Source organism: Nansenia antarctica (assembly GCF_963989245.1).
Source record: "Nansenia antarctica genome assembly, chromosome: 20".
Classification (NCBI taxonomy): Eukaryota; Metazoa; Chordata; class Actinopteri; order Argentiniformes; family Microstomatidae; genus Nansenia; species Nansenia antarctica.
In genome coordinates, this window is record NC_137693.1 from 16,360,361 (window position 1) to 16,383,201 (window position 22,841).

At 45.1% G+C, this 22,841-nt stretch overlaps 2 protein-coding genes across 2 annotated transcripts in view; both read right to left on the reverse strand.

Annotated features, from left to right (window-relative positions):
- Nucleotides 1-9,558, reverse strand: part of rnf43 (ring finger protein 43) — a 94,208-nt gene extending 84,650 nt beyond the window's left edge. Inside the window, exon 1 of the mRNA XM_080549368.1 lies at nucleotides 9,202-9,558. Coding sequence (XP_080405494.1) covers nucleotides 9,202-9,540 — 339 coding nt within the window. The 5' untranslated portion in view covers nucleotides 9,541-9,558. The remainder of the gene's footprint in view (nucleotides 1-9,201) is intronic.
- Nucleotides 9,559-17,393: 7,835 nt separating this feature from the next.
- Nucleotides 17,394-22,012, reverse strand: hsf5 (heat shock transcription factor family member 5; the record flags this gene model as incomplete). The annotated part of the gene is made up of 7 exons (XM_080549461.1): nucleotides 17,394-17,451; nucleotides 17,709-17,883; nucleotides 19,714-19,822; nucleotides 20,037-20,507; nucleotides 20,646-20,738; nucleotides 20,855-21,198; nucleotides 21,514-22,012. 7 exons carry the CDS (start codon nucleotides 22,010-22,012, stop codon nucleotides 17,394-17,396), a joined length of 1,749 nt encoding a protein of 582 aa, XP_080405587.1.
- Between the last annotated feature and the right edge of the window lie 829 nt (nucleotides 22,013-22,841).

The window sequence follows — 22,841 nt, forward strand, 5'->3', positions numbered from 1 at the left end:
AACAGTGGAGTTAAACAAGCTTATATGGCAGCAGGCAGTTGAACTAAGCTCATGAGGCATTTATAAGTTATATTCTTCAATAATCAATCTCTACAAATACCCAATTTGATGTACCAAGCCCAGATTGACCCTTTAGACTCAGAAAGCCTCCCTCTACCAAGGGTAGCCTATTGGTTTTTTGCAGGTATGCAAAGAATATGTATGATAGACACTTATGGGGGACTCCTCAAATACATGAGATCCTGCAGTCTCAGAGAAGAGACCTGAGAGAGGGAGGGAAAGAAGGAGGGAGGCTGAGGGAGACAGGGGAAGGAGGGAGGAGGAGGGAGACAGGGGAAGGAGGGAGGAGGAGGGAGACAGGGGAAGGAGGGAGGCTGAGAGAGACAGGGGAAGGAGGGAGGAGGGAGACAGGGGAAGGAGGGAGGGTGAGGGAGACAGGGGAAGGAGGGAGGAGGGAGACAGGGGAAGGAGGGAGGAGGAGGGAGACAGGGGAAGGAGGGAGGAGGAGAGAGACAGGGGAAGGAGGGAGGAGGAGGGAGACAGGGGAAGGAGGGAGGGTGAGAGAGACAGGGGAAGGAGGGAGGGTGAGAGACAGGGGAAGGAGGGAGGGTGAGAGACAGGGGAAGGAGGGAGGCTGGGTGAGACAGGGGAAGGAGGGTGGCTGAGGGAGACAGGGGAAGGAGGGAGGAGGAGGGAGGAGGAGGGAGACAGGGGAAGGGGGGAGGGTGAGGGAGACAGGGGAAGGAGGGAGGAGGAGGGAGACAGGGGAAGGGGGGAGGGTGAGAGAGACAGGGGAAGGAGGGAGGAGGAGAGAGACAGGGGAAGGAGGGAGGAGGAGGGAGACAGGGGAAGGAGGGAGGAGGAGAGAGACAGGGGAAGGGGGTTTGTCAGGGAGCATTTATGTGCGGTATAGTGATGACTCTTTTCTTCCAGTCTCTAAGCAAACTAAGTACTTCCTACATTTGAGTAATGTAGCCATTTTGGTTTTTTCGACACTAAAGCACATGCTATGAATTATAATGATATAAAGAGCTTTCAAGAGAGTAAGAGAGTGGATGAGAGAGAGAGAGAGAGAGAGAGAGAGAATAGAGAGAGCGAGAGAGAGAGAATAAACTCAGATGTGAGAGACTGGAGAAGAAAGCAGAGAGGGAGAGCTAGCCCGCTGACAGAGGAGAGGAACATCCCTGCTGTGTGGTTCTCATGTCACATGTCCTCCATTAGTTCATTATCAGAGAGGGGGGGTCCCAGCCTGGCCAACACACACTCATTCACCAGCACATACCTTACAGCGTACATTGTAAATAAATACATGCGCTCACAAACACAAACACAAACATTATGTGCACACAACGCACACAAATGTGCAAATGTGCATACTCACCCACCCACCCACCCACCCACACATTTCTGATAGAAATGAGAACTGCATAAAGAAGCAGAGCCAGTGAAGACGTCCATACAGGATGATGGAACTTTGACATTTGCAGTATCCAGAGTAGATGGTCCTACAAACACACTTAGATTTAGATCTAAACATTTATTAGACCCCGATACTTTCTTTTATTTATTGTTTCTTTTTATTACTACTCGATCTTTTCAGTTTGTAAAGGGTCTTTGAGTGTCTAGAAAAGCGCTATATAAGTCTAATGTATTATTATTATTATTATTATTAGTTACAAAAGCTCCAGAGAATCAGGCTTCAATCCACAGGGGGGTGAAGGCTCGGCCTCTACACCCACGGGGAGATAAAGGGCTCTCCTCCGCAGACACGGGGCTCATCCAGCATGGCTCATCCAGCATTGCCCTCCTCATCTAACAGCTCTGCAAACACACGCATGGGAAAGCTACCAGCGGCTCAGCCACACAGCGCCACACACAACACACACAACACACACAACATACACCACACACACAACACACACAACACACACAACATACACCACACACACAACACACACAACACACACAACATACACCACACACACAACACGGTCTGCTGGCTACTCAACATCCACATCACCACAACACAACGTTCATATGGATATTCTATGCATCCTCGTTCCTTGTACCATACTGTACATAAGCTACCTTAACTGTACATTACTCATCACTGTATATACCTCTAAACTACCGTACTTGTCATACTGTACCTATCACTATCATTGTCATGTTTTTATATCACTATTTGCACTTCTGGTTAGATGCTAAACTGCATTTCGTTGTCTGGTACTTGTACTCTGTAATGACAATAAAGTTGAATCTAATCTAATCTAATCTAATCTAATCTAATGGAGTCCTGATAGGTGGAAAAATATGTTTGAGTGCTGTGTTGTTCACCAGTCTGAATCTCAGCTTCTTTCTACTTGCTCTGAACACGTGCACGTGAGTGCATGTGAGTGCATACTGTACCCGTCTACAGCCGTACTGTAGCGTGAACAACAAGTCCGCTGGAAAGGAACAGGTGTTCGATTCGACCGAACTGCGAAAGCCAACGCGGTGCTTTACTGCTTTAGCATACAAGAATAATGCTGCTCTCTGCCCGACGGTTTAACCTCGCGACCTTTTCATAATTGAATTCCAAACCGAGCCAACTCCACCCTGCTCCGCTACATCAGGTAAGAGTTCACCTCCCAAGAATGTGTGTGTGTGTGTGTGTGCGCCCTCTCCAGTAGCGCTCGAGAGGACGATGACTCACACCACTCACACCGTGATGCATGCTTGCCCACACAATGGCACAGCAGGTCACTGGCTGCTCCTATAGTCGTGTGCTTAGAGGAGGGAGACTATTCTTAGTCGGGGAGGACGACAACAACATACTCGAGAATAAATCCTGAGAGAGAGAAAGTGTTTACGGGACTGCTGTGGTTGGAGAGAGTGTGTGTGAGCAGGGCGGTGTGTGTGACAGATGGTCTGGTTCACAGTCTCCACAGGTGAGCCACTACCCCCCCCCTCTGTGCAGCAACACGGTGAGAGAGAGGAAGAGGGACGCGGTTCAAAACAGGTCACTCCACAACCCTCCAAAGTTGGCACGTCAGACTGTTAGTGGAGATAAAGTAGCGGATGATAAGGCTGCTGGGAGGCAGGTCCCCCTTCTATCACAGGACTGATTTGTTAGAGCTGTTTGTGTTTGGGCAGTTTGTGTGTCTCCCCTCCCCTTCCCTCCCCTTCCCTTCCCTCCTCCCCCTCCCCTTCCCTCCCCTCTGGCTCACCCCATCCGCTGGCCAGTTCAAGGATAAGGCCACTAGTAATGTCTTTACCACACTGACGGGTGTGTGTGTGTGTGTGTCTTTACCACACTGACGGGGGTGTGTGTGTGTGTTTCTTTACCATACTGACAGGGGTGTGTGTGTGTGTCATTACCATTCTGACTGGTGTGTGTGTGTGTCTGTGTGTGTGTGTGTGTGTGTGTTTGTGTGTGTTTGTGTGTGCGTGTCTTTAGCATACTGACTGGTGTGTGTGTGTGTGGGGGGGGGGGGGTTGGTAGGACATGGTGTGTATGTATGTGTGTGTGTGTGTGTGTGTGTGGGGGGGGGGGGGTGTAGTAGGACATGGTAGCCAAAATCTTCAGCATAGAGTCCAGGGAAAACAGGGCTCCAGAGTGAACACGCACAGAATAGCGTGCGTGCCTGTAAGATATGTAAATACTTGAGGTGTATATGTAAGGAAGAGTGTACTTTTGGGAGTGAATGAAAGTGTGTATAAGCGAGAGTGTGTGTGTGTGTGTGTGTGTGTGTGTGTGTGTGTGTGAGCGGGACAGGGAGAGTGATGGAAGCCTTGAGAGGTTGTTTGCATGGAGAGAGCCATGAAACCCAGGAGAAGAATGTGTTTTATAACATGGGCCTGACAGACAAACACGTCCAGGAACTCCAGAAGGTTCTAATGATTTAAAAATAAGGGCCGGCAGACTTAAGAGACTTGCCATGTTTCCCTGCCTGTCCCTTCTCCCAGCGCACTGAGAGACGTCCCAACAGCTGTCCCCTGTGGACCGGAGCAGACAGGACCGCCCCCCCCCCTCTTCCTGTGCTGCTCTCACCATCGTCTTCTGATCCGTTTTCAGGAGAAACAATTACGTTTACGGATCAGAGAAACTCTGGGAGACGATTGTCTGATATCTTAAGGCCGTGAGGGTGTGTGTTTGAGGGTTAAGGGTGTGTGTTTGAGGCATGAAGAAAGGGGCCGGGCGGGTGGGGTGAGAGCGGTCCTGAGAGCCGTCAGGGCCGTGAGGGGAAGAGCAGTCACAGAGGGGGAGACAGCACACTGTCAGTCCAGCGGATGCCCTTCATGAGTGTTAAAACAGGTGGGACTCTCACAAGCAAACTATGGGGATTCAACAATGATACCTACGCAGATTGTGTATGTGTGTGTGTGTCTCTTTACAAACAGCAGATAAGACACAGACACATTCTCTACATCCATACTGAGCCATCATCACCCTTAAAACGTTCACCACAACTCTAAAAGGAAGTCACACGGTGGCAAATGACGGTGAGATCCACTCGGAAACATCGAGTCAAACAGGAGGAAATTGTGAGCTTACGGACGATCTCCGTTCATATCTTTATGAAACGTCCGACTGTGGCCGCGGGGCGGGCGGGACGGAGAAGAGAATTCTACTGATGTTTATGTTGAGGTCTCATATGGTGTCCAGGTTAGGAGGACTAACGTCCCAGAGCTTGGCATGCTGGACACGTCCACGGCCGTGGTGAGGTTGAGGTTTCCAGGAGAATTCAGGGCCTCTCGGGGGCCTCCTCTTCTATTGTGGTTGTTATGACTGTGTTGGAACATACGCGGGATCGCAGCGTCTTCGACGAACGAGTTAAGCTAAAACGTTGCTTCTCATCACCTGAAGCAGAACGGTAGATTCATTATCACGACCGTGACCAGCCGCTGGTTGTTCTGCCTGCAATCGAGATGCTACCAAAACAACAAACCTGCTTTACTTTTATGTGGCGAGATAATTGAAGTGTAGAAGTAGTGATAAATCCTAGGGTGTTGCCACATCGCTTTGGTTTCTTCGCATGGGGGGGAGAAGGAACCAAAGCTCTTTTGATGGCTTACACATCCGAAATGAGCGATTAACTGTCTTTCAGTGCACTATAGGTGTGATTAAAAAGGGACTATGGTCTCATTTTACATAGGTAGCTGGAAAAAATGTATATTGAAATATTAAATTAAGAGGAACACAAACAACACACCTGCCTGCACTTTTAACGTCTTTAACGACCCCAACAGAACTGTCCGTCAGACATCCAGAGGGCAGTCTAACGCTGGAGGAAACCCAGCACCAACATCAGCGCCACCAGCAGTCAGTGAGAAGGAGACAAGGAGCCCTGGAGAGGCTGTTATCTCATCCAGGGGGAAAGGAAATATGGGCAGGAAATCCAGGGAGAGGAGGCTGGGGATGGGGGGGTGGGGGGGTGGGGGGGGGCCTATCGGAAGTGCAGTGTAAACAGCCTCCTTTTTTAATCATCTCAGCTCACGTTTTGAATCGTACACACTTTGATCTTCTCCCTCAGCTACGCCTCCGCCCTCCTATCCCCCGGCAGCCCACCACGTCAACACTCTCTGGGTGAGCCCGCCAGCTCAGGGGCAGAAAGATAGTGGTCTTGGTTCTGTTCTAGTCTGGGAGAGGGAGAGAGAGAGAGGTGGAAGCACAGAGCCTCTCGTGGGACGCCCTGGAGGAACAGAGAGGCTGCTTTCTGTAGGAGTGCAGAGTTAACTAGCATGTTCTCTGTAGTGCCCTGCTTACCCCAATTATACCTGATGTCTTTGTGGGGCCTCACAAAGGTCAAGCCGACCTTTCACTGGTACAAAGGCCACAACAAGAGAAAAGAAGAACAATCATTCTAAAGGGACTTAGCAGGGAAAGAGAGCCTTTTAAAATCGTTTAGCTTCTTTTAATTGGGCAGAGAGCCCATCAGAGGATTAACTTCAAAAGGTGCGGCAGGCATAACCTCCTCCTCTCCACTGAGCCCAGAGGACAGCTGGCTTTCCCCTCAAGTTCAAAGCTGTGACAGAAGCCTTTTCACTTCTCCACCGGCCACTCAGCTGGCTTTGTTACGGGAGAGGGGAGAGTCAAAATTCCTGACCACTCGGACTCGTCCAAAAGTACCGGCTTGAGTCGAGCCAATGTATGTGTGCATTTTGAGGACATGGGCATACAACCAAAGAGATTAGGGTTTCGGATATCAGATCAGTGGGGAAACATGGCAAGAATCCGGTGACCTGAATTCACTGAGGGAAAGTGAAGTATGCAAGGCGAACACAATTACTGTACAGCTGTAACCATCGTTGAATATGAAAGCACACTCTTTTCTTTCTCACCATCCTCAAATAAAACAGGCACTTCCAAATAATGATTTCTCTGGACTTAGGCTAACATTAACCTACTTATATCTCTTGAATATAACGACAAAGTACGAAAATATATATTTTTAAATTAAAACAAAATACATTTCTGTGTAAAGAAATATATAATATGATGTTTTCAATCAAACCCAAAAGGGTTTGCAGTTAACGCAGTCTTCTTCTTCAAATCAAAACTTAAATGTTTTGGCCCTCATGCCAGATCTTGTTTTTCTATGATCAAACCATAAGAGAAGAGAGCAGAGTCAGTGGAGCAGCTAGACAACCTGTGGCCTAGAGAAACAACATGCTTAAGAAGATCAAACGTGGTCAGGGAGGTGTAATTACTGTGGGTTATGAAAACTGGCTGTCATGCTCTACCACGGTTGAGAGAGTCAAATTCGGAGTAGCCTGAGGATCTGCGAGTCAGACACGCCTGACTGCTGGAAGAAAAAAAAAGAGACATCCCACTGCAGGATCCTCCACTGCTACGGCACAGTTCTGTCTCTGAGCTTTCAGTCTCTACTCAGCCTTAAAGGACTTCAATGTAAACAATTAGGCTCCCAAACAAGTTGAATTGTGGGATCTTTCTGAATGCTCCTTTAAATCACATCATTAAGGGGGGTAGGTCGTTGCTAAGACAGGATTCACATGTCACAAACGTTGTGGAATGTGAGTTAGTGAGACACACACACACACACACACACACACACAGACACACACACACACCTTTCCAACTTTCATCCCCCCCCCCCCCCCCCATCCCCTCCAAGACAGGAACATAAAGCGGGAACATAAAGCAGCTTGCAGAGGCAGTGAAGGCCTGTTAGGACAGGTCTGCGCAGCAACAAAGAGCATCTCACTGCACAACGCCGCCTCTGTGCATTGTGGGTACAGCCTGAGCTAAAGACTCTGACTCAACTGTACTCCCCCGACATTATACAACTTAAAGAGGACCACAATGATCGACTTATGAGAGGTGAATACATGTATGGAGTGTAATTTGGCCCAAACAGGTCGAACGTCATAATCACTCTTCAACCACAGGGGGGAAAAGAAAAGCTCCTTTGGGATTTCTGCACTGGTAAAGCAGAAATAAACAGGGATCTTATCATCGGTGGATTACACTGTCTTAAGGGAACCAGTCCACGTCACTTCACACCTCCAGGGAAATAATGTCAGCCATCACTTCCACAACCCTGATCACGGTTGTCATCCATAAGTGTGTAGAACAGAGCGTCAGAACAACAAGAATCAGACACTTTTTTACAGTAAAAGTTGAGTATTGATTAAGTATTGCTTTCTCCCTTCAAGGTCAGGTCACATGTTATCTCCCAAAACTAAAGTGAGGTATCCAGAACTGACCCTAACCCAAAGGCCTCAATGTACCTAAATGAACAAAGACTTAGAAAGTGGACAGACAGCGCCTTTCATCTCAGCAGTACAGCAACATACTTCGACAAATACATTTGATCACCATCATACACTCACACTGCATAATATGAAATACATTGTCTGATACTGGACTTTCCCCTATCGAAAGGCCATGTGATTCTTTATCAAGGATCACAGTCTGCTGCATCTGGTTTGCATTCAGAACGCCGCCTGCACCTGGTGAGCGAGGACAGACAGGATCCTACAGTACCTCATATCTGTCGTCCCCCTTTCTCTGGAGACTGTAAATAAATTCATTTAGCCTCGCCTTATGTCCCAACAACCTTAAGCCACACATGAATTCAAACCACGCAGAGAGAACAGGATCACAGCAGGAGAGGAACATCAAAGCCCACAGCGAGGGCATGAGTAAACCATTTATTCCAAACACTAAGACTGCTTAAGCCTCAACTATGGACTTGCATATCACATAGGCTACTTTGTGGAGTTATTTAGGGCTGAGGGCTGCGTACTGTAGCGAACCATTCATATGTGTACGGTCTAGTAAAACGAGAGCATGGCCCTAATAATTTAGGTGACTACAAATCTATCACCTCAGAAAAGGCATGGGTGGAGAAGTTGGCACTCTTCACACACACACCTAATCCGTGTTTTATTGGCAGGAGAACGTACAGTATGAGTGAAGACATAAGGAAATGGTTAAGATCAGTTCAAGTATGTCATCACCTTTGTGGAAATATTATTCTGTCATCACATACAGCAGGGAAAATAGTGGCATTAGCTTGGCCTAGACTACATACTAGAGAGGACGGACAACTCTATTACCTTGCATTAGTGACTGAGCATCAAGGTGACAAAAGGTTTGGCTTCAGATTGAATATTGTGGGACTTGTGTGGTTTAGGATAAGGCAGTGTTGTTGACGTCGGTTCATCAGTACATTTGCCCAAGGTGAAGAGTGGCAAACGTGGTCAAAAAAGCGAAACTTGACAAGTGAACCCCCATATAGATCAAAGTGATGCTGTTTCACTACTGTATATGACATGACTGGAAAGTGGAAACATTTAAGTCCCTTTCTCCTGTCCTTTTTTTTTTTTTTTTTTAAAGGCAACAAAGTGAGAGCATTACATACCCAGCCATCACCTTGTCTTGAGATGTCTTGAGATGTCTTAATTAACCAAAATATTTTGTCTGTCAAGATGTCTTAAGTCGTCTTAAGACCTAACCTGAAGACATGCACTCATGCACTCACTTCAGACATGGAGCATAAGAGCCATATTTTCTGTGTCTTGAAAACACAGAACATCTTGAGATGTCTTAAGACACTGAATATCAATGTCTTAAGACAAATGTGTCTTAAGATGTCTCGAGACAAGGTGATGGCTGGGTATGTACTAGTAGCCTGTATGCACTCGGCTTGCACATCCATGGTTAGGGAGGACCTGAGACTGAGAACACCTTACCTGCATCAGCTTCCCATCTGCGTAACCGGCGCTCCCTCCGACGAACACCCCCTCCAGAGTGATGGGCTTCCCGGTAGGCTCGTGCTTCAGCAGGGTCACCTTGATGACAGCTCTGGGGGGCGAACGCTCCGACTCCAGGCCCTGTGTCTGCCCGGACACCACCTGCAGGGCCAGAGCCAGGAGCAGTAGCCACGGCCAGAGCCCCAGGGCCAGGGGCCGCGGGGAGGGGACTGTCATTGACCACGGCCAGAGCCCCAGGGCCAGGGGCCGCGGGGAGGGGACTGTCATTGACCACGGCCAGAGCCCCAGGGCCAGGGGCCGCGGGGAGGGGACTGTCATTGCATCGGTTGCAGCGGCGGGCTCCGGCCGCACATTGTGGACTTCAAAGCTGGCAAAACCACCGGAGTTGATTTAGTTCAAGAGACAAATGGCACCTCGGCCCCCCGGGGCCCCCTCTCTCTCGGTGCTTAGCAGTTTGAACAACCCGTTAAAACGACTCGATAAAGGGGCTTAAATCCAATGGGTGTTAAGGCTCACGTACTGTCCTGTTCCATATTAACGGTGCATGTTTGTTTTATGCATTTCTTGATTAATTCCCTATCCAGCTTTGAAAGTTGTTTTTTTCCAGATGAACGTTATGAAACAAGCCAAAGAAAGTGCTCCTCAAATGTAGAAAACTGATATCTTTGCAGGTAAAAAGCAACATAAAATAGCCCACTCACCCTCACTGAGAACTAAGAGTTGTGCGTTCACCGACAGCAGAGCAGCTTAACATTGCATGCACAAGTTAGACAACATGACAGCGATTATTCAACTTGCGCTTCTTGAAGTGTACATTGATTTCACTCTGCAGGAGATGAACACTTATCCTAGGTCCTCATGAGATGAACACTTATCCTAGGTCCTCATGAGATGTGAACACTTATCCTAGGAACCCATGAGATGAACACTTATCCTAGGAACCCATGAGATGAACACTTATCCTAGGAACCCATGAGATGAACACTTATCCTAGGTCCTCAGGAGATGAACACTTATCCTAGGAACCCATGAGATGTGAACACTTATCCTAGGAACCCATGAGATGAACACTTATCCTAGGAACCCATGAGATGAACACTTATCCTAGGAACCCATGAGATGAACACTTATCCTAGGTCCTCAGGAGATGAACACTTATCCTAGGAACCCATGAGATGTGAACACTTATCCTAGGAACCCATGAGATGAACACTTATCCTAGGAACCCATGAGATGAACACTTATCCTAGGAACCCAGGAGATGAACACTTATCCTAGGAACCCATGAGATGAACACTTCTCCTAGGTCCTCGTTTCCACCGTGCAGGTTGTCATTGAAGTGTTCAGCTCCTGTGATCTTCAAAAACTGGCCAGATTTCCACCCAACTTTTGCAGCATGGTTGTTATTGCGATGTCAATCCTGTGTATCTGTGAATGTTAGAGTTACATGATTGTTGATCCAATGTATTCCATGACCATGTCGCATGTGTCGCGATCGTCGCCAAGGACTCCAGATGCAACAAGTTGTCAGAATCCCTCAAAAGCAACTCCGCACTGCAGCATGCGCTGTGTAGTCCACCAGACCTCCAACACTGTGCGTATGTAAGCCCCCCGAAGTATGTAAGCCCCCCGAATCCAAACTACAGGAACTTTCAGAAACTGGGAGGAATCAAATGGGGTTGTAGCCTACATACTGATCATACTCTCCGATGAAAGGCAGCCATGAAACACACAATGAAGGAAATGTAGTATTACAGGGTGCGTAGCGACTGTCGTCGTCAATGCCACTACCATAAAGACCATAAAGTTGACACCGGAGCTTTCCTTTCCACACTCTTGAGATGTTTAACTAACCCGCCGGAGCCGTTGCATTACTTCCCAGGCTAGAGAACTAGTTCATTCATTAGGGTTAGGGAAATCACGTGTAATGTCTGCAGCCGAAGCATCCACATGTCCGTAGTCCATCAAGTTGTTACGCATCTAGAAGCTGCTTCGCTCCCCGCCACCCTCCAGAGAAGTTCCACGTACAAGTTACAACTATTCTGTTACTCCCGCGGCCGCCGTGAGAAAGATATGTCAACTTCAGTCATTTCAGATGAACAAAACCAAAAGTCATCTGAAGTCAAACAACTGTAGAATCACATGGACGCGAATCGTTAAAACGGTATTGTACTGGTCATCACAAACAAGTTGAAAAGTTGAAAAGACAGACTGTACATTAGCGACGTCCCGATGTCTGTCTGCCTCCCCTGGGATCTCTCTGCCTGTCTACCTGCTGACTGCCTGTCACTGAGGGTGGAGCAGCACAGGCCAGGCTTACCAAAGGCCGACGAGGGGCGCCCTCCAGTGGACGACGGGTGAACGCCAAGGGACATGAACGGGCCTTCTTTTCCCGGTGACTGGGCTCTATAGTACTGTTATTTATGTCTTTTCAATGGGGCCTCCCTAGTTTGGGCAATGAAAACATAAATAATAAAAACAGGATGCAAGAACTACCACAAACCACATCTGAATAATGTCAAAGTTTAATCATAGCTTAAACATTGTTTCAAATGACAAAAGTTGTTAAAATTATTGAAAATTGACTGAGGTCAAAACAGATTTTAAAAAGGTCGGTTTTGGTATCACATTAAAACAAGTGAGTGATAAAAATGAGCTAAAAAGTAGCTGCCAGTCCAGTTAAAAAGACAAATTATGTCCTGGTACTTTTTTTTTGTGCTGTTGTAATGTATGTGTGTTTTTAAACTGAAATAGTTGTTTTTAAATTTTGTTTAAAATGTTGGTTTTTACCTATTATATTTGTGGTGCGAAATTGTGTGTTTTTTAAATTGAAATAGCTGTTTTTATATTGTTTAAAATGTGTTGTTTTTTACCTATTGTACTTGTAAAGCACTTTGACGTAAAGTGCTATATAAATAAAGTTATTATTATTATTATTAATTACAAGATGAATAATTCAGAACAAAAAGGATCTGATGTAAAAGTGATCAAATAAATAGAATAAATGGATACAGTATCTAAGATATTATTTAAATGACATACAATTGGCATTGTAAACATGTCTTTAAAAAGTAGCAACAGCAAACTGGCTTATTCAGAGAATCTCTTGAGTCTGAGAAGCAAAACGGAGAACTTTAGCCATCCTGTTTAATTATGGTCAAGATTCTTGCTTACATGCCGCTTCGACCAACCAAGTTCAGATCTAAAAGATAAAATGACAGGATTAGGATTTCAGAATTTTTGCCATATCTTTAATCAAATGTTATAGGTTGGCTTAATTCACAATGTATTGTGGATGGATTGTCTTACCTGGAGATTTAGGTTGCTGTCTGCTGCTTTTGGTCTCCTGGGACAAACTGACGTCAGGGCATTGTTGACCTCTACATCCACGGCCTCTGCGTCCTTCACCTTGGTGCTGCTGAATTTATGAAAAAATTACATAATCCAATCTTGTTAATTTCAACCACAGAGTTCATGAAGACAACTGGTAATCATACTGTACATGACAAGTATATAGATGATATTTGCTTTCTTTGTGAACTGTAGCTGAATTCTTTTTAACTTGACCATTCCCACTGAACTACAGTGTATTCTTTGCTAACTAGACATGACAGGTTTCACAGCACTAACCTTCTGAGAGCATTGATAGGGTTAGTCTCAACATCTAGAGAGCCAGGTTCCTGCTCCTCCATTTTCACTGGCTCACCCGCAGGACCACCGATTGTGATGGCTATTCCCTGAGGAACTTTCCCTGGGACTGCAATAATAATTGGCCCGCAAGGAGTCACTGGGTTGGCATCCATGAAAACAGGCACGGAGCTGGAGTTGGCAGAAGAGTCTGGCTGTGAAGAGACTGGGTGAGAGGAGCTGTGGATGGTGGTGGTGGGCTGAGGACCAGATTTAGGGGTGGCCAGGAAATGCTTATCTGGGGTCCCCACTTTTACCATGCGTATCTTGGGGGAAGCTTGCAGTTCACCAACTAACTGGAAGACTGTGTCTAGGTTGACAATGACATCACTTTTCTTGCTTTCCTGATTTTCACTGCTCTGCCAGTCCTGGTTTTGGTTTCCAGGAGACAGAAAGCCCACAGGACAGTTTGGCTAAAATATGGGATTGAAAATATAAATCTTATAGCTTTGCATGAAAGGCCTGCAATTTCATCTTTGAACAACTTTCTACCCATGTACTTATGAATTCCACATCACTGGAGATAGATTCGCAGAAATGGGCTGTTCACCTACCTGGTAATCGCTATAATGGGAGAATGAAGGAGATGTCTGTTGCGCACTCCCTGTCATGTCTGTGTCCACTGGTGTGCACACTGGGGTGCACACTGGTGTGCACACTGGGGGAAAACAAACACATTTTTAACTTATATGAATGTTTATAAATCACAAATGCAGAGTCTTTCTGTACATATAACTGATGAGTGTTCACATAATTGCCTGGGGAATAGAATCCAGGTTGGTATTGTGCATGCTGGGGGATAAAACCATGGAACTTCGGCCCAGGGATTGCAAGGCCTTGTGAACCCAGCTGAATATTCACAGTGGTTGGGCCTGACCGCGGAGTGCAGGAAGCGTCTGCTGGAAGCCCGTGGATGACCGATATTGGGATTCCCTTGTCTGTGTAGAATATTGTAGGTGTGGGGGCATCAAAGTTGTCGGGGTTTATGGGGATGGTCCCCATAAAATCGTGTTGTTGGTCCATATTTTATATATTCTCATATATCTGTTGAGAAACAAAAAATAGTTGGACAGAAGTTCACTATAAGACATGAAATCAGAATGCCTAATGACTATGTGTATTCTGGAAATGTTGGACATTAACCAATGTTAACCTTATGTAGTTTCATTTGAACGTATTTCACTCCGGCCGCGGAGAAAACGGACTGTTTTGACTAGCACAACAAGTCCGCTAGCGATGAAGCTAACAGCGGCTAACAGTTTATCACTCGAGTGGTCAAAGATGTTCTGGCGAACTTATCGTGAGGAAACAACTAACTCAAACCAGCCGATTTATACGACGATATCTGTATTGTATTGCCATGTTTGTATTAATTTAATTACAATTAACAATTTCAATACACCATACCGTTATTCTCCGTGTCGTGTCGTCTCAGAGGCAGAACTGTTGACAGAGTTCTACCGTTGGAGTTTGAATCCCAGAGACCTGAGCTCGAGACCATCACCATGACCACCACCTTGACCAATAATAATAATTAATAATAATAATAATAATAATTTAATTTTAATAATAATAATTTTGCCATTTAGCAGACGCTTTTAATCCAAAGCGATTTACAATTACGAATTACAGGGACATTCCCCCTGGAGTAACTGAGGGCTAAGTGCCTTACTCAAGGGCTAAACACTAGTAGTGGTGTGGTTTCAGGCGGGATTTGAACTCACAACCTTCCGATCACAAGTCCAACTCACTATCCACTAGAGTCTAGACCACCACTAATTTTCGCGGCTTGGGCGAAGAAATCGGCTATTCCAAACCATCTAACATCCAATCTAATCCAATTGGCTAATCCAATTTAGGCAGTTTGCGATTTTTTTTTGTAGAAATGCAGAAATTCAACATATGCTATGATTATTCATTATTGCTTTTTGATTGATATCTCCTATAAAATAACTACCTCTTGGGTAACAGGCTACCTGTAAGGCCTACTGTATCTACAAGTCTATACATATTATTTAATGTATATCTGACATGTGTGCATGGGAAAATCGAAGCAGTCGTTATCATTTGACTGATCTAATGAATGGTCTGAATGAATGGTCTTTATTGTCATTGATATAGTACAGGTACCATACAACGAAATTTGGGAGGGGGGGCTGGAAACATTTAAGTCCCAATCAAGGACCCCAATTGAAATAAGCCAGTGGCTTTCTTGGGTTTTTATCCTGTTAGTTGACCTTGTATGTAATATGTACATTCATGTACCTACTTCTGCAAATCTTCTAATAAAGTTTTCAATCAATCAATCCCTTTCTCCAGTCATTTATTTTTATTTTATTTTTAAAGGCAACAAAGTGAGAGCATTACATACCCTGCCATCACCTTGTCTTGAGATGTCTTAAGATGTCTTAATTAACCAAAATAATTTGTCTGTCAAGATGTCTTAAGTCGTCTTAAGACCTAACCTGAAGACATGCACTCATGCACTCACTTAAGACATGGAGCATAAGAGCCATATTTTCTGTGTCTTGAAGACACAGAACATCTTGAGATGTCTTAAGACACTGAATATCAATGTCTTAAGACAAATGTGTCTTAAGATGTCTCGAGACAAGGTGATGGCTGGGTATGTACTAGTAGCCTGTATGCACTCGGCTTGCACATCCATGGTTAGGGAGGACCTGAGACTGAGAACACCACCTTACCTGCATCAGCTTCCCATCTGCGTAACCGGCGCTGCCTCCGACGAACACCCCCTCCAGGGTGATGGGCTTCCCGGTAGGCTCGTGCTTCAGCAGGGTCACCTTGATGACAGCTCTGGGGGGCGAACGCTCCGACTCCACCAGGCCCGTCTGGCCGGACACCACCTGCAGCAGGGCCGCCAGGAGCAGTAGCCACGGCCAGAGCCCCAGGGCCAGGGGCCGCGGGGAGGGGACTGTCATTGACCACGGCCAGAGCCCCAGGGCCAGGGGCCGCGGGGAGGGGACTGTCATTGACCACGGCCAGAGCCCCAGGGCCAGGGGCCGCGGGGAGGGGACTGTCATTGACCACGGCCAGAGCCCCAGGGCCAGGGGCCGCGGGGAGGGGACTGTCATTGCATCGGTTGCAGCGGCGGGCTCCGGCCGCACATTGTGGACTTCAAAGCTGGCAAACCACCGGAGTTGATTTAGTCCAAGAAACAAATGCCCCCCCTCTCTCGGTGCTTAGCAGTTTGAACAATCCGTTAAAACGACTCGATAAAGGGGCTTAAATCCAATGTGTGTTAAGGCTCACGTACTGTCCTGTTCCATATTAACGGTGCATGTTTGTTTGATGCATTTCTTGATTCATTCCTATCCAGCTTTGAAAGTTGTTTTTTTCCAGATGAACGTTATGAAACAAGCCAAAGAAAGTGCTCCTCATGTGTAGAAAACTGATATCTTTGCAGGTAAAAAGCAACATAAAATAGCCCACTCACCCTCACTGAGAACTAAGAGTTGTGCGTTCACCGACAACAGAGCAGCTTAACATTGCATGCACAAATTAGACAACATGACAGCGATTATTCAACTTGCGCTTCTTGAAGTGTACATTGATTTCACTCTGCAGGAGATGAACACTTATCCTAGGTCCTCATGAGATGAACACTTATCCTAGGAACCCATGAGATGAACACTTATCCTAGGAACCCATGAGATGTGAACACTTATCCTAGGAACCCAGGAGATGTGAACACTTATCCTAGGAACCCAGGAGATGAACACTTATCCTAGGAACCCAGGAGATGTGAACACTTATCCTAGGAACCCAGGAGATGAACACTTATCCTAGGAACCCAGGAGATGAACACTTATCCTAGGAACCCAGGAGATGAACACTTATCCTAGGAACCCATGAGATGAACACTTATCCTAGGAACCCATGAGATGAACACTTATCCTAGGAACCCAGGAGATGAACACTTATCCTAGGAACCCATGAGATGAACACTTATCCTAGGTCCTCAGGAGATGAACACTTATCCTAGGTCCTCAGGAGATGAACACTTATCCTAGGAACCCATGAGATGAACACTTATCCTAGGTCCTCAGGAGATGAACACTTATCCTAGGAACCCATGAGATGAACACTTATCCTAGGCAAAGACATATTACTGAACGGGCCTACCGGGCCCAGGCCCAGGGGCCCCAGAGATCAGGGGGCCCTTTGCATTTCTTGTCGCAGGGATGCCGGTAGAAAATGTCCTACTGTAACTGGGACAAATGAGATTCCTTATATGAACGTAAAAAAACTATTTTGAATATACTTTTGAATATACTATTTTGAACAATTTTATAGGGGCCCACGTCTTGCAAAAAAAAAGAGAAGCTTGTGTGGGCTACATAGTTTCTATAGCCTACTCAGATTCTAATGCGAATACGGGCTACATTCCCATTAGATTAATGAGTAGGCTATAGAAACTAGACACTAGAGGGCGCCATTAAAGTTTGTGTACTGGGGACAGGTCACGAGGTCACACTGGTGCAGGTCGCGAGGTCAATGTCATTAACAACGAACTTGAGACTGACAACGCACAGGTAAAATGGAGCACCGTCACACATTAAGTGGAGCAGCTAAACGAAAGATTAAAAAAGAAAAAGAAGCAAAACAATCTGATATTTTACATCATGTTCCTCGAATTTCAAATGTTTTCAAGAATATTAAAACAAATGAAGAGAACAACATTAGGGTTGCGGTTAGGGCACTTGAATCGTTGCGTGATTTTGTGGCTGCACAAAGAGACCTTTTTGACAGTTTTGAAAGCGCAGCTCTGAGTATACCGGGTGTCAGCCAGACTTGCAGACATGATAGCCATCGCAGAAAGAGACGCAAGACTTTTGCTGACGAGAATGGAGAGCAGGATATTGAGCTTGATGGAAAACGCAAGTTTCAGATAGAGACCTTCAATGTTGCCATCGACACGCTTATTCAGAGCCTCGGACACCGTCTGGAGGCCTACGGACACCTGTGCAGTTTGTTCAATGTGCTTTTCTATGTCAAATCCAATGAGTCCAATGCCTCACTCATTGAAAAGGCAAAAGTTCTGGCATCTGCATACCCATCTGACCTAGATGGCAGTTTAGCCGATGAACTAATTCAGCTCAGATCTTTTATTAAGGCTGAAGATGATAAAAGCCCACAAGGACTACTCCGCGTAATTATCGATTGTGGCAACACCGTCTCAAGGCTCTTTCTCTCATGGCAATTGAGAGCGAACTGACCAAATCACTGGACTTTGATGATATCGTGGATGATTTTGCACGAAGCAGAGCCAGGAAAAAATGCATTGCATAAGGTAAGACTATTTTATGATTAATTTAGTCTTATAAAGCCATCCTGTGGTTGCTATATATGACACCATAGTGTTGCCAATTGTTTTTGTTTGAAAGCGGTGTATTTTGTTACTGTACATGTACTGTTGTTGGCTTCAATTGAGTGTGGCATGCCTGTGTTGTAAATCCTGTGTCGTTGAAATACAGGTGAATTTCTAGTTATTGTGCTGTTGTTGGCTTTGAGTGTTCCTCCGCTGTAAAACCTGTTGAGATGCAGGTGAACGTAGGCTGTCTTATATGCTGTTGGCATTGTGTTTACTTGCGCTCTAAAAAAAAAACATGTGTTTGCGCTGGGGAGGGGGGGGGGGGGCTTTCTACACGTCCAGGCCCAGGGGCCCATTTTTTCATGATCCGTCTATGATCCTAGGAACCCATGAGATGAACACTTATCCTAGGAACCCATGAGATGAACACTTATCCTAGGTCCTCATTTCCACCGTGCAGGTTGTCATTGAAGTGTTCAGTGGCAGCGACACGACAGCTCCCTGTGATCTTCAAAAACTGGACAGATTTCGACCCAACTTTTGCAGCATTGTTGTTATTGCGATGTCAATCCGTATCTGTGCATGTGAGACAGGCCTCCCTAGTTTGGGCAATGAAAACATCAATAATAAAAACAGGATGCAAGAACTACCACAAACCACATCTGAATAATGTCAAAGTTTAATCATAGCTTAAACATTGTTTCAAATGACAAAAGTTGTTAAAATTATTGAAAATTGACTGAGGTTAAAACAGAGATTTTAAAAAGGTCGGTTTTGGTATCACATTAAAACAAGTGAGTGATAAAAATGAGATAAAAAGTAGCTGCCAGTCCAGTTAAAAAGACAAATTATGTCCTGGTACTCTTTTTTTTTTTTTGTGCTGTTGTAATTTATGTGTTTTTTAAAACTGAAATAGTTGTTTTTAAATGTTGTTTAAAATGTTTGCTTTTACCTATTATATTTGTGGTGCGATTTTTTTTTATTTTTTTTATTGAAATAGCTGTTTTTATATTGTTTAAAATGTGTTGTTTTTTACCTATTGTACTTGTAAAGCACTTTGACGTAAAGTGCTATATAAATAAAGTTATTATTATTATTAATTACAAGATGAATAATTCATAACAAAAAGGATCTGATGTAAAAGTGATCAAATAAATAGAATAATTGGATACAGTATCTAAGATATTATTTAAATGACATACAATTGGCATTGTAAACATGTCTTTAAAAAGTAGCAACAGCAAACTGGCTTATTCAGAGAATCTCTTGAGTCTGAGAAGCAAAACGGAGAACTTTAGCCATCCTGTTTAATTATGGTCAAGATTCTTGCTTACATGCCGCTTCGACCAACCAAGTTCAGATCTAAAAGATAAAATGACAGGATTAGGATTTCAGAATTTTTGCCATATCTTTAATCAAATGTTATAGGTTGGCTTAATTCACAATGTATTGTGGATGGATTGTCTTACCTGGAGATTTAGGTTGCTGTCTGCTGCTTTTGGTCTCCTGGGACAAACTGACGTCAGGGCATTGTTGACCTCTACATCCACGGCCTCTGCGTCCTTCACCTTGGTGCTGCTGAATTTATGAAAAAATTACATAATCCAATCTTGTTAATTTCAACCACAGAGTTCATGAAGACAACTGGTAATCATACTGTACATGACAAGTATATAGATGATATTTGCTTTCTTTGTGAACTGTAGCTGAATTCTTTTTAACTTGACCATTCCCATTAAGAACTACAGTGTATTCTTTGCTAACTAGACATGACAGGTTTCACAGCACTAACCTTCTGAGAGGCATTGATAGGGTTAGTCTCAACATCTAGAGAGCCAGGTTCCTGCTCCTCCATTTTCACTGGCTCACCCGCAGGACCACCGATTGTGATGGCTATTCCCTGAGGAACTTTCCCTGGGACTGCAATAATAATGGGCCCGCAAGGAGTCACTGGGTTGGCATCCATGAAAACAGGCACGGAGCTGGAGTTGGCAGAAGAGTCTGGCTGTGAAGAGACTGGGTGAGAGGAGCTGTGGATGGTGGTGGTGGGCTGAGGACCAGATTTAGGGGTGGCCAGGAAATGCTTATCTGGGGTCCCCACTTTTACCATGCGTATCTTGGGGGAAGCTTGCAGTTCACCAACTAACTGGAAGACTGTGTCTAGGTTGACAATGACATCACTTTTCTTGCTTTCCTGATTTTCACTGCTCTGCCAGTCCTGGTTTTGGTTTCCAGGAGACAGAAAGCCCACAGGACAGTTTGGCTAAAATATGGGATTGAAATAAATCTTATAGCTTTGCATGAAAGGCCTGCAATTTCATCTTTGAACAACTTTCTACCCATGTACTTATGAATTCCACATCACTGGAGATAGATTCGCAGAAATGGGCTGTTCACCTACCTGGTAATCGCTATAATGGGAGAATGAGGGAGATGTCTGTTGCGCACTCCCTGTCATGTCTGTGTCCACTGCTACTGGGGGGCAGCACTGGCGCTGGAAAACACTGGAAAACACTGGCACTGGAAAACAAACACATTTTTAACTTATATGAATGTTTATAAATCACAAATGCAGAGTCTTTCTGTACATAATAACTGATGAGTGTTCACATAATTGCCTGGGGAATAGAATCCAGGTCGGTATTGTGCATGCTGGGGGATAAAACCATTGAACTTCGGCCCAGGGATTGCAAGGCCTTGTGAACCCTGCTGAATATTCACAGTGGTTGGGCCTGACTGCGGAGTGCAGGAAGCGTCTGCAGGAAGCCCGTGGATGACCGATATTGGGATTCCCTTGTCTGTGTAGAATATTGTAGGTGTGGGGGCATCACCATGACCCAAGACCCAGCCATGAGGTGGGATTGGGGTCCGAACATACTCCTTCACAGACTGTGATCCGTTCTGGTGATATCGGTAAGGAGATGCTCGATGTCCTTCTCCAATATACACAGAACCTGTAGAAACATTGAGAGATCAACAGTATTTATTTATGTTTGCATTAAACATACAAACTGGGTGGTTCTGGTTCACACTAAGAATGTTCTTTGTAGTGTAAGACAGCTATTGATTTACTTGAATAATTGTTTATTACATACTTGGGAACTGGTATGATTAACAATGTACCTCTTCTGTTATTGTTTAGTTTTCTACTATTACATGGGACAATAACCTCCCCCACGGATACTAGTTGTGGTTGTTATGCCCTGTTGTGTACATGTCTCTGTGAAATTCAATAAAAAAATATTAACCACAAAAAAAAAACAATGTACCTCTTTTCTCTACTTTAGGCCTACCACCATTTGCGGTCGGCAGTCGGGGAAAGTGATTAGGTGGCCGACAGTTCACCTCTAACCCAGCTTTCATCTTGGCCTTGTTACTGCTGGTCAGCCTCTTCAGATTGACCAGGAGTTCAGGACGGTCCAGTCTGAAGTGTGTGTTGAAGTAGTAATGGAGGATCCCGCCGGTGGGAGACCTGCCAGTGGCACCCTCCTCCTGTTTGTCTGGGTCCACCACTACCTTCTTGAACCCGTACAGGTTCAGCTGGCGGATGAAGCTGGTGAAGTTAAAGGTTTTGAACACGTCCACGTGTTGCAGACGTCCGTCAAACGGCTGCGTCTGGGGGGACAGCAGCTCAGCCTCAAACAGCTGCTGGTCTATGATCACACCTTCCCCAGCGGCGTCCCAGCGGATAGAGAGGTTCTTGGGGTTGTTGACCAGACTCCACATCTTTGCGGGGAAGTTGGTGGGGTTTATGGGGATGGTCCCCATAAAATAGTGTTGGTTCATATTTTATATATTCTCATATAATCTGTTGAGAAACACAAAAATAGTGGACAGAAGTTCACTATAAGACATGAAATCAGAATGCCTAATGTAATGACGTGTATTCTGGAAATGTTGGACATTAACCAATGTTAACCTTATGTAGTTTCATTTGAAAGTATTTCACTCCGGCCGGGGAGAGAACGGACTATTTGGACCAGCACAACAAGTCCGCTAGCGACTAGCTAACGGCAGCTAACAGTTTATCACTCGAGTGGTCAAGATGTTCTGGCGAACTTCTCGTTAGGAAACAAGTTAACTAACTCTAACCAGCCGATTTATACGTATCTATATAACATCTGTATTGTATTGCCGTGTTTGTATTCATTTAATTACAATTAACAATTTCGATACACCATACCGTTATTCTCTGACCGGGGCTCCGTGTCGTGTTCTCTCAGAGTCAGAACCGTTGACAGAGTTCTACCGTTGGAGTTTGAATTCCAGAGTTCTGAGCTCGAGACCATCACCGTGACCACCACCTTGACCAATAATAATAATTAATAATAATAATAATAATTTAATTTTAATAATAATAATAATTTTGCCATTTAGCAGACGCTTTTTAATCCAAAGCGATGTACAATTACAAATTAAAGGGACATTCCCCCTGGAGTAACTGAGGGCAAAGTGCCTTACTCAAGGGCACACTAGTAGTGGTGTGGTTTCAGGCGGGATTTGAACTCACAACCTTCCGATCACAAGTCTAACTCACTATCCACTGCGCCAGGCGAGGGGAACGATAGTCTGTTAAGGGTGGGGAAGAAAGTGCAAG